This window comes from Oncorhynchus kisutch, linkage group LG10 (genome assembly GCF_002021735.2).
Source record: "Oncorhynchus kisutch isolate 150728-3 linkage group LG10, Okis_V2, whole genome shotgun sequence".
NCBI lineage: Eukaryota > Metazoa > Chordata > Actinopteri > Salmoniformes > Salmonidae > Oncorhynchus > Oncorhynchus kisutch.
The window spans coordinates 39,251,535-39,267,726 of NC_034183.2; the positions used below are offsets into that span (position 1 = coordinate 39,251,535).

The 16,192-nt window shown below is 42.7% G+C and overlaps 1 protein-coding gene across 6 annotated transcripts in view; it reads right to left on the bottom strand.

Moving 5' to 3' along the window:
• The window catches only part of LOC109898128 (leptin receptor), a 66,964-nt gene that overhangs the window by 23,920 nt on the left and 26,852 nt on the right, over window positions 1–16,192 (bottom strand). For all 6 annotated transcript variants that reach the window (XM_031833646.1, XM_031833642.1, XM_031833644.1 and 3 more), the window contains one exon: window positions 15,100–15,281. In XM_031833646.1, the coding sequence (XP_031689506.1) occupies window positions 15,100–15,281 (182 nt within the window). The remainder of the gene's footprint in view (window positions 1–15,099; window positions 15,282–16,192) is intronic.

The following is a 16,192-nucleotide window of genomic DNA, read 5'->3' on the forward strand; positions in this document are numbered from 1 at the left end:
ACATTTTGTTACATTACAGCCGCCTTATTCTGGGTAGTGAGCACCCCCCACCCGGGTTCTGTCTAAGGGGGGCACCACTGGTCATTTTGGAACGTTTTGAGAAAATGTTCCCGTAAAACGACAGAGTCCGCTCTTCTCTGTTCATTGCACTGTTTGGCTGTGCGCCTGGTGATTGAGCGGGTTACCAGGCGTAGATTTTCAAAATGCTTTTTAATCCATTTAATTCAAATGGATGGGGAAAAAAATCTTCAGTAATCTACACACAATACCCTATAATGACGAAGTGAAAATAGATAAGTATTCAGACCCTTTGCTATGAGACTCGAAATTGAGCTCAGGTGCATCCTGTTTCCATTGATCATCCTTGAGATGTTTCTACAACTTGATTGGAGTCCACCTGTGGTAAATTCAATTGATTGTACATGATTTAAATAAAGGTTAAATTACAATTTTTAAAATAAAGTCATGAGGTCAAAGGAGTTGTCCGTAGAGCTCCGATACTGGATTGTGTCGAGGCACAGATCTGGGGAAGGGTAACCAAAAACATCTGCAGCATTGAAGGCTAGAGGAAGCCAAAATACACAAGACAGCCAAGCGTCACATCTAGAGGAAACCAGCCCTACGGTGAAGCATGGTGGTGGCAGCCTCATGGTGGGGGATGTTTTTCAGTGGCAGGGAATGGGAGACTAGTTACGATCGAGGCAAAGATGAACAGAGTAAAGTACAGAGATATCCTTGTTGAAAACCTGCTCCAGAGTGCTCAGCGCCACAGACTGGGGTGAAGGTTCACCTTCCAACAGGACAACAATCCTAAGCACACAGCCAAGACAACACAGGAGTGGCCCAGCCAGAGACATCATCCCAATCAAACATCTCTGGAGAGACCTGAAAATATCTGTGCAGCAACGCTCCCTATCCAACCTGACAGAGCTTGATAGGATCTGCAGAGAAGAATGGGAGAAACTTCCCAAATACAGGTGTGCCAAGCTTGTAACGTCATATCCAAGAAGACTTGAGGCTGTAATTGCTGCCAAAGGTGCTTTGATATAGTACTCAGTAAAGGGTCTGAATACTTATGTACATTTGTATAAATTAGCAAAAATGTCTAAAAACCTGCTTTTGCTTTGTCATTATGGGGTATAATGTGTAGATTGATGATGGGAAAAAATGTATTTAATAAATTTTATGGTCTCTGGACGTATACTGATTACCGATCAATAAGGCCATGCTCATGTCAGGAAAATCAATACCTCAAAATTGATTTAGTCACTGAAATCGCAATCCATTAACAGGGCAGAGTAGAGTTATAGTTTATAGAAGAGAGCCTCTCACAATTTCTTCCTGGTATTTGAACAAATATGAAAGTATTTGACAATAAGATGTAAACTCAGCAAAACTCAGTCCTTTTTCAGGACCCTGTCTTTCAAAGATAATTCGTAAAAATCCGAATAACTTCACAGATCTTCATTGTAAAGGGTTTAAACACTTTCTCATGCTTGTTCAATGAACCATAAACAATTCATGAACATGCACCTGTGGAACAGTCATTAAGACACAAACAGCTTACAGTCGGTAGGCAATTAAGGTCACAGTTATGAAAACTTAGGACACTAAAGAGGTCTTTCTACTGACTCTGAAAAAAACCAAAAGAAAGAAGCCCGGGGTCCCTGAACAGCTGTGTGAATATGCCTTAGGCATGCTGCAAAGAGGCATGAGGACTGCAGATGTGGCCAGGGCAATAAATTGCAATGTCCGTACTGTGAGACGCCTAAGACAGCGCTACAGGGAGACAGGATGGACAGCTGATCGTCCTCGCAGTGGCAGACCACATGTAACAACACCTGCACACCTGCACAGGATCAGTACATCCGAACATCACACCTGCGGGACAGTTACAGGATGGCAACAACAACAGAGTTACACCAGGAATGCACAATCCCTCCATCAGTGCTCAGACTGTCCGCAATAGGCTGAGAGAGGCTGGACTGAGGGCTTGTAGGCCTGTTGTAAGGAAGGTCCTAAAAATCACTGGCAACAACGTCGCCTATGGTCACAAACCCATTGTCGCTGGACCAGACAGGAGAGCAAAAAGTGCTCTTCACTAATGAGTCGTAGTTGTGTCTCACCAGGGGTGATGTTCGGATTTGCGTTTATCGTCGAAGGAATGAGCGTTACACCGAGGCATGTACTCTGGAGCGGGATTTATTTGGAGGTGGAGGGTCCGTCATGGTCTGGGGCGGTGTGCCACAGACCACATCATCATTGCAGGCAATCTCAACACTGTGCGTTACAGGGAAGACATCCTCCTCCCTCATGTAGTACCCTTCCTGCAGGCTCACCCTGACATGACCCTCCAGCATGACAATGCCACCAGCCATACTGCTCGTTCTGTGCGCGATTTCCTGCAAGACAGGAATGTCAGTGTTCTGCCATGGCCAGCGAAGAGCCCAGATCTCAATCCCATTGAGCACGTCTGGGACCTGTTGGATCGGACGGTGAGGGCTAGGGCCATTCCCCCCAGAAATGTCCGGGAAGTTGCAGGTGCCTTGGTAGAAAAGTGTGGTAACATCTCACAGCAAGAACTGGCAAATCTGGTGCAGTCCATGTGGAGGAGGTGCAGTGCAGTACTTAATGCAGCTGGTGGCCCCACCTGATACTGACTTACTTTTGACCCCCCCCCCCCCTTTGTTCAGGGACACATTATTCAATTTCTGTTAGTCACATGTCTTTGGAACTTGTTCAGTTTATGTCTCAGTTTTGGAATCTTGTTATGTTCATACAAATATTTACACATGTTAAGTTTGCTGAAAATAAACGCAATTGACAGTGAGAGAACGTTTCTTTTTTTGCTGAGTTTATCTTCCTGTGGTGTTGTAGTACTCGAGACAAAGTCCCGGTCTACATATTGAGTGAGTGTCTCAGGCTCGTTTTGGTGGATACATTTTTACTTGGTCGTGACTCGGTCTTGGACAGTGGAGTAAAAACCTCCTATATTCAGGTTCCGTTCAGTCAGCGCACAAAAGGCTTCACCAGGCCAGAGACATGTGCTGCATTCTTGAAAAATGAACATCTTAACCATTTGAAACCTGGGATTACTACTTTACTCGTAACATTACTGTCCTTTACTTTCATTGAAAAATATCCTCAAACTTTGTCCGAATTTCTTTTACTTTCATTGAAAAAAATCCTCTGACTTTGTCAGAATTTCCTTGACTAGCTGGCAGGGAAGAGTGGGGGAAGTAAGGAGAGACAGGGGGAAGTTGTAACAGTCTTTATATCTATTTTAGACATGTTTGTGCAGTGGTGAACCTATTGGACCTAGGCTTTTAGTGTGACAGGCTCGTGATGCTAAAAGGATAGTAACCATAATACATTAAAGTGATGGCTTTAGGGCTCCCGAGTGGTGCAGCGGTCTAAGGCACTGCATCTCAGTGCTCAGAGGTGTCACTACAGACCCTGGTTCGATTCCAAGCTGTATCACACCCGGCCATGATTGGGAGTCCCATAGGGCAGCGCACAATTGGCCCAGCGTCGTCCTGGTTAGGGTTTGTTCTTAACTGACTTGCCTAGTTAAATCAAATAAATTAAATGTAGGAGAGTGCACTTTTTGTAAAACACTAAAGGGCCAGTGGTGTAGTAGAGGCTGTACGCAGGTGTAAGCCATATACCCAGTGGGCAATGCCTATACTCACTTAATAATCCTTTTTGTTGCATATCAAAGTAGTGTAGTGGAGGTATACAACATATTAACAATGTAGTACAATGGAGAAATCATGCACAAAGTAGGCTACACAATCACAAAGCACGTGAAATACATTCACATGCACACAGCACACATACAGTGCCTTGCGAAAGTATTCGCCCCCCTTGAACTTTGCGACCTTTTGCCACATTTCAGGCTTCAAACATAAAGATAAAAAACTTTCTTTTTTTGTGAAGAATCAACAACAAGTGGGACACAATCATGAAGTGGAACGACATTGATTGGATATTTCAAACTTTTTTAACAAATCAAAAACTGAAAAATTGGGCAAAATTATTCAGCCCCTTTACTTTCAGTGCAGCAAACTCTCTCCAGAAGTTCAGTGAGGATCTCTGAATGATCCAATGTTGACCTAAATGACTAATGATGATAAATACAATCCACCTGTGTGTAATCAAGTCTCCGTATAAATGCACCTGCACTGTGATAGTCTCAGAGGTCCGTTAAAAGCGCAGAGAGCATCATGAAGAACAAGGAACACACCAGGCAGGTCTGAGATACTGTTGTGAAGAAGTTTAAAGCCGGATTTGGATACAAAAAGATTTCCCAAGCTTTAAACATCCCAAGGAGCACTGTGCAAGCGATAATATTGAAATGGAAGGAGTATCAGACCACTGCAAATCTACCAAGACCTGGCCGTCCCTCTAAACTTTCAGCTCATACAAGGAGAAGACTGATCAGAGATGCAGCCAAGAGGCCCATGATCACTCTGGATGAACTGCAGAGATCTACAGCTGAGGTGGGAGACTCTGTCCATAGGACAACAATCAGTCGTATATTGCACAAATCTGGCCTTTATGGAAGAGTGGCAAGAAGAAAGCCATTTCTTAAAGATATCCATAAAAAGTGTTGTTTAAAGTTTGCCACAAGCCACCTGGGAGACACACCAAACATGTGGAAGAAGGTGCTCTGGTCAGATGAAACCAAAATTGAACTTTTTGGCAACAATGCAAAACGTTATGTTTGGCGTAAAAGCAACACAGCTCATCACCCTGAACACACCATCCCCACTGTCAAACATGGTGGTGGCAGCATCATGGTTTGGGCCTGCTTTTCTACAGCAGGGACAGGGAAGATGGTTAAAATTGATGGGAAGATGGATGGAGCCAAATACAGGACCATTCTGGAAGAAAACCTGATGGAGTCTGCAAAAGACCTGAGACTGGGACGGAGATTTGTCTTCCAACAAGACAATGATCCAAAACATAAAGCTAAATCTACAATGGAATGGTTCAAAAATAAACATATCCAGGTGTTAGAATGGCCAAGTCAAAGTCCAGACCTGAATCCAATCGAGAATCTGTGGAAAGAACTGAAAACTGCTGCTCACAAATGCTCTCCATCCAACCTCACTGAGCTCGAGCTGTTTTGCAAGGAGGAATGGGAAAAAAATTCAGTCTCTCGATGTGCAAAACTGATAGAGACATACCCCAAGCGACTTACAGCTGTAATCGCAGCAAAAGGTGGCATTACAAAGTATTAACTTAAGGGGGCTGAATAATTTTGCACTCCCAATTTTTCAGTTTTTGATTTGTTAAAAAGGTTTGAAATATCCAATAAATGTCATTCCACTTCATGATTGTGTCCCACTTGTTGTTGATTCTTCACAAAAAAATACAGTTTTATATCTTTATGTTTGAAGCCTGAAATGTGGCAAAAGGTCGCAAAGTTCAAGGGGGCCGAATACTTTCGCAAGGCACTGTAGCCTAGTTTCAGCAGAATATAATATTCAGGCAGCAAGAGTGCTCAGCTCTCAACTGGTTGTTGCATGGAGCAGATAGGTAGGAAAGACGTTTCAACTGATGATATTTACCAGTAAATGCTAACTAAGCCAACAATGGGTATGCAAACCAGGTATTGAAAAGGTTTTGTCTTTAGTCTTGGTTAGTAGGCTATTTGCAATCATCATGCTCTGTTTGCATGGACATTTCTAAAGGCTGTCCCAAAAAACCTTCCCAATTATATGTTGATTGCAATGTAGACCTACCTGACAGAATGATATCATGCTGATTTGTAGCAATTTGGAGGGCGGCAGGGTAGCCTAGTGGTTAGAGCGTTGGACTAATAACCGGAAGGTTGCAAGTTCAAACCCCCGAGCTGACAAGGCAGTTAACCCACTGTTCCTAGGCCGTCATTGAAAATAAGAATTTGTTCTTAACTGACTTGCCTAGTTAAATAAAGGTTAAATGAAGGTAAAATAAAAAAATAAAACATTTGCTCAATTGAATTAAAATGTAACCACATCCTCCAAAAAAAATGGAGAAAAAAAAAGGATGTTTCCTTCACACAAGACCCACTACATCACTGCATAGGGCCGATGGAAAGACAGCAGCCTGTTCACTCGGACATAATAAGCCAGTAGGCCCCAATCATAAAAATACAACAATTAGGCTAAGAATTTCTCAACTGAAATGTACAACTATTACTTCCGATAGCAAAAAACATTACACGTTTAGCACACAAAGTAACCGGTGATCTAAAGTATAAACGCAACAATGTTTTACACACACAATATATATGTATGTGGACACCCCTTCAAATGAGTAGATTTGACTATTTCAGCCACAGCCGTTGCTGACAGGTCTGTAAAATCGAGTAGACAACCAAATAATCTCCAGAGACAAACATTGGCAGTAGAATGGCATTAATGAAGAGCTCAGTAACTTTCAATGTGGCACTGTCACAGGATGCCACATTTCCAACCAGTCACATTTCCAAATTTCCACATTTCTGCCCTGCTAGAGCTGCCCCAGTCAACTGTAAGCTCTGTTATTGTGAAGTGGAAACGTTGAGGAGAAAACAATGGCTCAGCCACTAAGTGGTAGGTCACACAAGCTCACAGAACGAGACCGATGAGTGCTGAAGTGCGTAAATATCGTCTGTTCTCGGTTGCAACACTCACTACAGAGCTCTAAATTGCCTCTGGGAGCAACGCCAGTACAAGAACTGGTTGTCGGGAGCTTCATGAAATGGGTTTTCATGGCCGAGCAGCCGCACATAAGCCTAATATAACCATGCGCAATGCCAAGAGTCGGCTGGTGTGGTGTAAAGCTTGCCGCCATTGGAAACTCGTTCTCTGGAGTGAAGAATCACGCTTCACCATCTGGCAGTCCAATGGACGAATCTGGGTTTGGCAGATGCCAGGAGAACGCTACCTGCCCGAATGCGTAGTGCCAACTGTAATGTTTGGTGGAGGAGGAATAATGGTCTGGGGCTGTTTTTCCATAGTTCGGGCTAGTCCCTTTGTTCCAGTGAAGGGAAATCTTATTGTTACAGTATTCAATGACATTCTAGATGATTCTGTGCTTCAAACTTTGTGACAACAGTTTGGGGGAAGGCCCTTTCCTGTTTCAGCATGACAATGCCCCTGTGCATAAAGCGAGGTCCATACAAAAATGGTTTGTCCCTGCACTGAGCCCTGACCTCAACACCATCAAACACCTTTGGGATGAATTGGAATGCCGACTACGACTGTGAGCCAGGTCCAACAACAGTGCCCAACCTAACTAATGTTCTGGTGGCTGAATGGAAGCAAGTCCCCGCAGCAATGTTCCAACATCTAGTGGAAAGTCTTCCCAGAAGAGTGGAGACTGTTATAGCAGCAAAGGGGGGACCAACTCCATATTAATGCCCATGATTTTGGAATGAGATGTTCGACGAGCAGCTGTCCACATACTTTTGGTCATGTAGTATAAGTTATTTTGATTGGACATGTCTAATAACAGGATGCGAGCTGCAATAAAAAGCACAGTTCAACTCACCAGATGATGATCATTTGAAACTTGCTGAAAAGGGAGACGCTAACAAATTAGCAACAACATCCTCTTCGATAACACCTGATGCAGTCGCTGCAAACTAGCCTAAAACAAAATCTAGCTAGCTAGACCATGGGAAAACTACTGCTCGCTATTGCACAGTGACCTGTCGGCCTTCGAGAAGGCAGAAGTTTCCATACGTTTTTGTAAAAACGGTCACACCCATTACAAGCCAATGTGATTGGTTGATTCCACCGTTACTCCAAAATGTTGCACTAATACAGTTGAATGACACGTGCCTTCTATCAAGCTTCTGAAGGCCTAGCCAATGGCTGACTTAGTTAGCTAGATTTATCTCCCCAGAGGAAACCAAAGAAAATATCCTAATTGGATTAACTAAGATTAAATCAAAACATAATTGAAGATAAAAATTAAAATAATTATTATTTGTATTATTTTATAAATCCTTAGCCTTTCTCTAAAAGCGTAGAAGGCCCCCACTGTGTTAGGCTTAGTAAACATTTGTAGAGTGGCTCTATTTGCCCTCAGAAAGCATGTTTCCCCCATTTTGAATGTCTAAAGAATCCATATGTTGTTCTGAAATATGAACACAGAAATGCTGGACATTTTGAACTCTTATTATGGTGACAATTTGACAAAATTACAGTAATGGTTTTGAATTGGACTCGCATCTTTCTGGTATTGGTCTAGACTCAGTCTCGTAACTCTCGTCCCTCTCCCGGTCTCAGTCTTGACTCAGTCTCACCCCCCCTCCGGTCTTGGTCTTGACTCGGACCTGATTCGTTCCGGCCTTGGTCTTGAATCAGTCTCGCTTTAGGTGGTCTCGAACACAACACTGTCTTCCTGGTATTTCAACAGCATTTAAATTGACAATTAAACATATTTCTCTGCCTGGTATTTAAACAGCTTTGTTCTTTTGAGTTGCTTGTGTTTACTCCCAGTGATTGACTTGACACAGGCGTTGTTTGTAGCCCATCGAATGAAATGGAAACGAGACATGTCATCGTTATGAGACGCGTTGATGATGATTGGCAGGGGGGATAATTGAGTATTATAATGACAATGCCACTGCCTAGCCGACAGAAAGAGAGAATGGATTAATTAGCATTATCTTTTGTTATTTTCTGTTTTTTTCTGTGTTTCATTATAAAATAAATTAGCACGCTCAGACATTCATGTCTCAATAAACAGGCTGTGAATGTGAAATAACTTTTTACTGTAGATTACGGAATGAATGTCAATTACCTTCATGTTGGTTGGACAATAAGGGGACTATTCAGAATTGAGATACAGAGCTTTCGGAAAGTATTCAGGCCCCTTGACTTTTTCCACATTTTATTATGTTATAGCCTTATTCTAAAATTGATTAAATGGTTTTCCTCATCAATTGTTTTCCTGATATTTCACACAATACCCCATAATGACAGAGCAAAAAATATTTATAGAAATGTTTTCCAATTTATTACAAATAAAAAACTGAAATAACATATTTACGTAAGTATTCAGACCCTTTACTCAGTACAATGTTGAAGCACCCTTTGCAGCAATTACAGCCTCGAGTCTTCTTGGGTATGACACTACAAACTTGGCACATCTGTATTTGGGGAGTTTCTCACATTCTTCTCTGCAGATCCTCTCAAGCTCTGTCAGGTTGGATGGGGAGTGTCGCTGCACAGCTATTTTCAGGTGTCTTCAGAGATGTTCATTCGGGTTCAAGTCTGGTCTCTGGCTGGGCCAATCAAGGACATTCAGAGACTTGTCCCAAAGCCATTCCTGGACTGTCTTGGCTGTGTGCTTAGGTTTTTTTTCTTCCTGTTGGAAGGTGAACCTTTGCCCCAGTCTGAGGTCCTGTGTGTTATGGCACAGGTTTTAAATCAGGGATCTCTCTGTACTTTGCTCCATTCATCTTTCCCTCGATCCTGACTAGTCTCCCAGTTCATGCCTCTGAAAAACATCCCCACAGCATGCTGCTGCCACCACGCTTCACCGTAAGAATGGTGCCAGGTTTCCTCCAGACGTGAATCTTGGCATTCAGGCCAAAGGGTTCAATCTTGGTTTCATCAGACCAGAGAAACTTGGTTCCCATAGTTTTAGAGTCCTTTAGGCGCCTTTTGGCAAACTCCAAGCGGGAGTTAGTCAATAACTCTCTAGTTTCATTATGGTCCAAATGGCTCCCTAGATACCGCTAGCCTACATAATAAACAGTGCCAGCCTGCCAGGCAGCACGCTGGTACTTTGCAAAATGAACGCACCGATTCCACGTGTTTCTCTGTTGCTCATTAAGAAAAATTCAATTTCAGTCTTGGGGTTGTGGTTTTATTTGCCAGTTAATGATGTTTGTCCCGCATGAGACACCAAAGGGACAAAGCCACTTACTTCCTCAAAATAGTAAGAATGAATCTAAGATAACTCAAGAAATCTGTCATTCATTTGAGGTTAACATATAGCAAAGGTGTAGGGTGTAGTATTTCTCAAGTAAAAAATGTGCTGTCTTATGTGTTGTCTTATGCAAACAAAGTCAGATCCACTTGCGCTCATGGGCAGGTCTGAACGCAATAACCACAGCTTCAGATTCCGTGTTAGTGGGCAACTGAGAATTGTCGAATTCAAAACCCAATCCAATCAACCCAATCAAGTATGTCATGACGAATTCACTAACAAAAATCAGTTTTGGACAGTCCTTACAGTGAAATGCTTATTTACAAGCCCTTAAGCTCGAGACCCTGGGTCTCGACCCCGCCCTGTGCAACTGGATCCTGGACTTTGACGGGCCGCCCCTCAGGTGGTGAGGGTAGGAAACAACATCTCCACTCCGCTGATCCTCAACACTGGGGCCCCACAAGGGTGCGTTCTCAGCCCTCTCCTCTACTCCCTGTTCACCCATGACTGAGTGGCCATGCAAGCCTCCAACTCAATCATCAAGTTTGAAGATAACACTACAGTGGTAGGCTTGATTACCAACAACGACGAGACGGCCTACAGGGAGGAGGTGAGGGCCCTCGGAGTGTGGTGTCAGGAAAATAACCTCACACTTAACGTCAACAAAACAAAGGAGATGATGGTGGACTACAGGAAACAGCAGAGGGAGCAGCCCCCTACCCACATCGACGGGATAGTAGTGGAAAAGGTGGAAAGTTTTAAGTTCCTCGGGGGACACATCACGGACAAACTGAAATGGTCCACCCACACATACAGCGTGGTGAAGAAGGCGCAACAACGCCTCTTCAACCTCAGGAGGCTAAAGAAATGTGGCTTGTCACCAAAAACTTTTGCAGATGCACAATCGAGAGCATCCTGTCGGCCTGTATCACCGCCTGGTACGGCAACTGCTCCGCCCACAACCGTAAGGCTCTCCAGAGGGTAGTGAGGTCTGCACAACGCATTACCAGGGGAAAACTACCTGCCCTCCAGGACACCTACACCACCCGATGTCACAGGAAGGCCAAAAAGATCAAGGACAACAACCACCCGAGCCACTGCCTGTTCACCCCGCTTTCATCCAGAAGGCGAGGTCAGTACAGGTGCATCAAAGCTGGGACCGAGAGACTGAAAAACAGCTTCTATCTCAAGTCGCTCACGGGCAGGTCTGTGTTCTGGTCTGGTCTGTGTTCTGCGGTAGGACTGGGTAGAACGCAATAACCGCAGCATCATCGAATAACAGCCTACTTCAACTTCGCCAAACAGGTGATGATTTAAACAATAGCGCATTCGCGAAAAAAGCACATTCATTGCACAAATGTACCTAACCATAAACATCAATGCCTTCTTAAAATCAATACACAGAAGTATATATTTTTTTACTTGCATATTTAGTTCAAATAAATGCATGTTAGCAGGCAATATTAACTAGGGAAAGCAGAGTCAGGGTATATGCAACAGTTTGGGCCGCCTGGCTCGTTGCAAACTGTGTTTCTTCCTAACAAAGACTGTAATTAATTTGCCAGATTTTACATAATTATGACATACCACTGAAGGTTGTGCAATGTAACAGCAATATTTAGACTTAGGGTTGCCACCTGTTCAACACAATACCGAATGGTTCCGTATTTCACTGAAAGAATAAACAGTTTGTTTTATAAATAACAGTTTCCGGATTTGACCATATTAATGACCAAAGGATCGTACTTCTGTGTCTTTATTATAATTACGTATATGATTTGATATTTGATAAAGCAGTCTGACTGAGCGGTGGTAGGCAGCAGCAGGCTCGTAAGCATTCATTCAAACAGCACTTTACTGCGTTTGCGAGCAGCTCTTAGCAACGCTTGAAGCACAGCGCTTTTTATGACTTCAAGCCTATCAACTCCCGAGATTAGGCTGGCAATAATAAAGTGCCTATGAGCACATCCAATAGTCAAAGGTATATGAAATACAAATGGTAGAGAGAGAAATAGTCAACGCGTCATAATTCCTATAATAACTTCAACCTAAAACTTCTTAACTGGGAATACTGGAGAACTGGGAATATTGAACCACCAGCTTTCATATGTTCTCATGTTCTGAGCAAGGAACTTAAATGTTAGCTTTTAAACATGGCACATATTCCACTTTTACTTTCTTCTCCAACACTGTGTTTTTGCATTATTTAAACCAAATTGAACATGTTTCATTATTGATTTTAGACTAAATATATTTTATTCATGTATTATGTTAAGTTAAAATAAAAGGCTTCATTGTTCATTCAGTATTGTTGCAATTGTCATTATTACAAATATATATATAAAAATTGGCCGATTAATCGTATCAGCGTTTTTTGGTCCTCCAATAAATCAGTATCGTGTTGAGAAATTGTTATCGGTAGACCTCTACTTGAAACATGTTGGTATTAGACTCAGACAGGGAGAGGTTGAAAATATCAGTGAAGACACCTGCCAGTTGGTCAGCGTATGCTCGGAGTACACGTCCTGGTAATCCGTCTGGCCCTGTGGCCTTGTGAATGTTGACCTCGGCAACATCGGTTGCGGAAAGCGTGATCACACAATCGTCTGGAACAGCTGATGCTCTCATGCATGTTTCAGTGTTATTTGCCTCGAAGCGAGCATTGAAGTAATTTAGCTCGCCTGGTAGGCTCGTGTCACTGGGCAGCTCTCCGCTGTGCTTCCCTTTGTAGTCTGTAATAGTTTGCAAGCCCTACCACATCCGACGAGCGTCGGAGCCGGTGTAGTACGATTTGATCTTAGTCCTGTATTGATGCTTTGCCTGTTTGATGTATAGTCGGAGGGCATAGCGGGATTTATTTTAAGCTTCCGGGTTAGAGTCCCTCTCCTTGAAAGTGGCAGCTCTACCCTTTAGCTCAGTGCAGATGTTGCCTATAATCCATGGCTTCTGGTTAAGGTATGTAAGTACAGACACTGTGGGAACGACAACATCGATGCACTTATTGATGAAGCCAGTTACAGATGTGGTGTACTCCTCAATGCTATCGGAAGAATCCCAAAATATATTCCAGTCTGTGCTAGCAAAACAGTCCTGTAGCTTAGCATCATCTTTATCTGACCACTTTTTTATTGACCAAGTCACTAGTGCTTCCTGCTTTAATTTTTGCTTGTAAGCAGGAATCAGGAGTATGGTCAAATTTGCCAAATGGAGGGCGAGGGAGAACTTTGCATGAGTCTCTGTGTGTGGAATAAAAGTGGTCTAGAGTTTTTTCCCTCTGGTTGCACATTTAACATGCTGTTAGAAATTAGGTAAAACGGATTTAGGCTTCCCTGCATTAAAGTCCCCGGCCACTAGGAGCGCCATCTCTGGATGCCAGCATTGGTTTGTTGTGGTAAATAGACAGCTACAAGGAATGTAGATGAAAACTCTCTCGGGTAGATAGTGTGCTCTAAAACTTATCATGAGATTCTCTACCTCAGGTGAGCAAAACCTCGAGACTTCCTTAGATATCGTGCACCAGTTGTTGTTTACAAATATACATAGACCGACACCCCTTGTCTTACCAGAGGCTGCTGTTCTATCCTGCCGATACAGTGTATAACCTACCAGCTGTATGTTATTCATGTCGTCGTTTAGCCATGACTCGTTGAAACATAAGATAATACAGTTTTTAATGTCCCGTTAGTAGGATATAAGTGTTTTTAGTTCGTCCACTTTATTATCCAGTGTTTGCACGTTGGCCAATAGTACCGATGGCAAAAATATTGACCTAACACAAGCATATTTAGCTAACTTTCAGTTGACAGAAACCATAATATGAATTAGCTAATAGAAATTAGTATTTATAATTCATCACATCACAGGTGAGCTCACCATTGATCGAAATAATTGAGTCAAACACTTTCTAAAAATGTAAATTATTCCGACGATGGGTAGTTTGTATGCGCCGCCATGTTTGTTTTTTCAGGGTCAACCAAAGACAAGAGGAGACAAGATGAGTTTGGCCTTTTTTCAGTATGCATGTTGAAGGGGGTGTGTCGTCTACCATCATTCACTTCTCTAAATTCACTTCCGGATGTTTACTCCGAAAGATGAGTGAACCATCCCTCACCTCATTTGTTATAATATCTTTGGTCTGACAGACGTTTACGCGACACCCAGAATGCATTGTATGATGTCAACACACCCAGCTTGCAAATAGCTTAGCATTAGCTCATCATAATCAAGCACAACCTTCATAAAAGTATTTTACACACATCATACGTGTCCATTACAATAAAAAATTTTTTGGAATAATTGTGAATGAAACAGTAAATACATTATGCTCTATACATACATACAGTATGCTAAAGTAGAAACGACAACATACAGAAAATAAGGAACTTACTTGGACTGGAACGCACACATGTCCTAAGTTATTACTTGTAAACAACAATGAAGGCAATGCGAACATCAGCCAGGAGATGTGCCAGGGGGAAAAAGTTTGTGCTAGACTACGCAAATGTCTGCATACATGATCTGGGGAAACACTGGGGAGGTTTGTTGGGCTCTCATCGAAGAGAAAAGTTGTTGGTAAAGCCTCACACATAAATTGTCTGCAACAGTGAAATGGGCTACTTCTATGTGAAATTATGAGAAGGTGGAACACAACTCAATTAAATCCTCTAAGAAAATAATTTCAAAATGACAAGTTGAAATATAGTCTATAGATAATTGGCAGGCAGCGTGTGTCTTAGTTTGAGCACAGCGCAGGTTCTGTCCTGTTGCGTAACAATCACATTTTGGAACAGCGAGTGCATTCTGACATCACGATCATAAAGAAAAACTCACGCTGGGGCGACCGTTAGACACATTTGGAACTCATATATGAAAAGGTTAAAGGAATAATCGATTCAAAAACGATAAAAAACAAAAGCAAATTGTCACTTGCCACATCATGATGATGCATGACAATTTGCTTTTTGTAAGTTCTATATCTTGATAACTTGATTGCTGACATGCAAAACATTTTGGGATTGTATCAACAGTGGACTAATGAAAAAAAGGTTTAAGCAATATCCTTTAGCCTCTGAATTTGAGGTCCAGATAGATAAGCCACCTGGCCATTAAAACAATTAACATCCTCTATCATCTTCAGACAAGAGGGTGAAGGAGGGATCAGATGTATTTACCACTCCTTACCGAGACGCGGAGGGACGATAAGAACTATCAGGGGACCTGCTGTGGTGTTTGACACGTTGGCTGTTACAACGACGATACTGCTGACCGCGAGGATGACGATAGAACAGGTGATGGAATCCTTTCCCACACAGTCCATGCTGTCAGTCCCATGCGTGGTGTTTACCTCTCTGTCAGGCTGTGATCTGAAATAGACAGGGAACAGGTCTTACTTAAACCAGGTCTGTGTCCCAAATGGCATGGTATTTCCTACAGTTGAAGTCGGAAGTTTACATACACCTCAGCCAAATACATTTAAACTCTGTTTTTCACAATTCCTGACATTTAATCCTTGTAAAACTTCCCTCTTTTAGCTCAGTTAGGATCACCACTTTATTTTAAGAATGTGAAATGTCACAATAATAGTAGAGAATTATTTATTTCAGCTTTTATTTCTTTCATCACATTCCCAGTGGGTCCGAAATTTACATACACTCAATTAGTATTTGATAGCATTGCCTTTAAAATGGTTCAATTGGGTGAAACTTTTCCGGTAGCCTTCCGCAAGCTTCCCACAATACTTTGGGTGAATTGTTGCCCACTCCTCCTGACAGAGCTGGTGTAACCGAGTCAGGTTTGTAGGCCTCCTTGCTTGCACAAACCTTTACAGTTCTGCCCACAAATATTCTATATGATTGAGGTCAGGGCTTTGTGATGGCCACTCTAGTTTGTTGTCTTTAAGCAATTTTGCCACAACTTTGGAAGTATGCTTGGGGTCATTGTCCATTTGGAAGACCCATTTGAGACCGAGCTTTAACTTCCTGACTGATGTCTTGAGATGTTGCTTCAATATATGCACATAATTTTCTTTCCTTATCATGCCATCTATTTTGTGAAGTGCCCCAGTCCCTCCTACAGCAAAGCACCCCCACAACATGATGCTGCCACCCCCGTGCTTCAGGGTTGGGATGGTGTTCCTCGCATTGCAAGCCTCCCCCTGTCCGACCGAGGGTAGCTCCCCTTCCCGTTCGGGTGGCGCTCGGCGGTCGTCGTCACCGGCCTATTAGCTGCCACTGATTTTCTTTCCTCCCCCTCCATGATTAATTATTGTAACCTT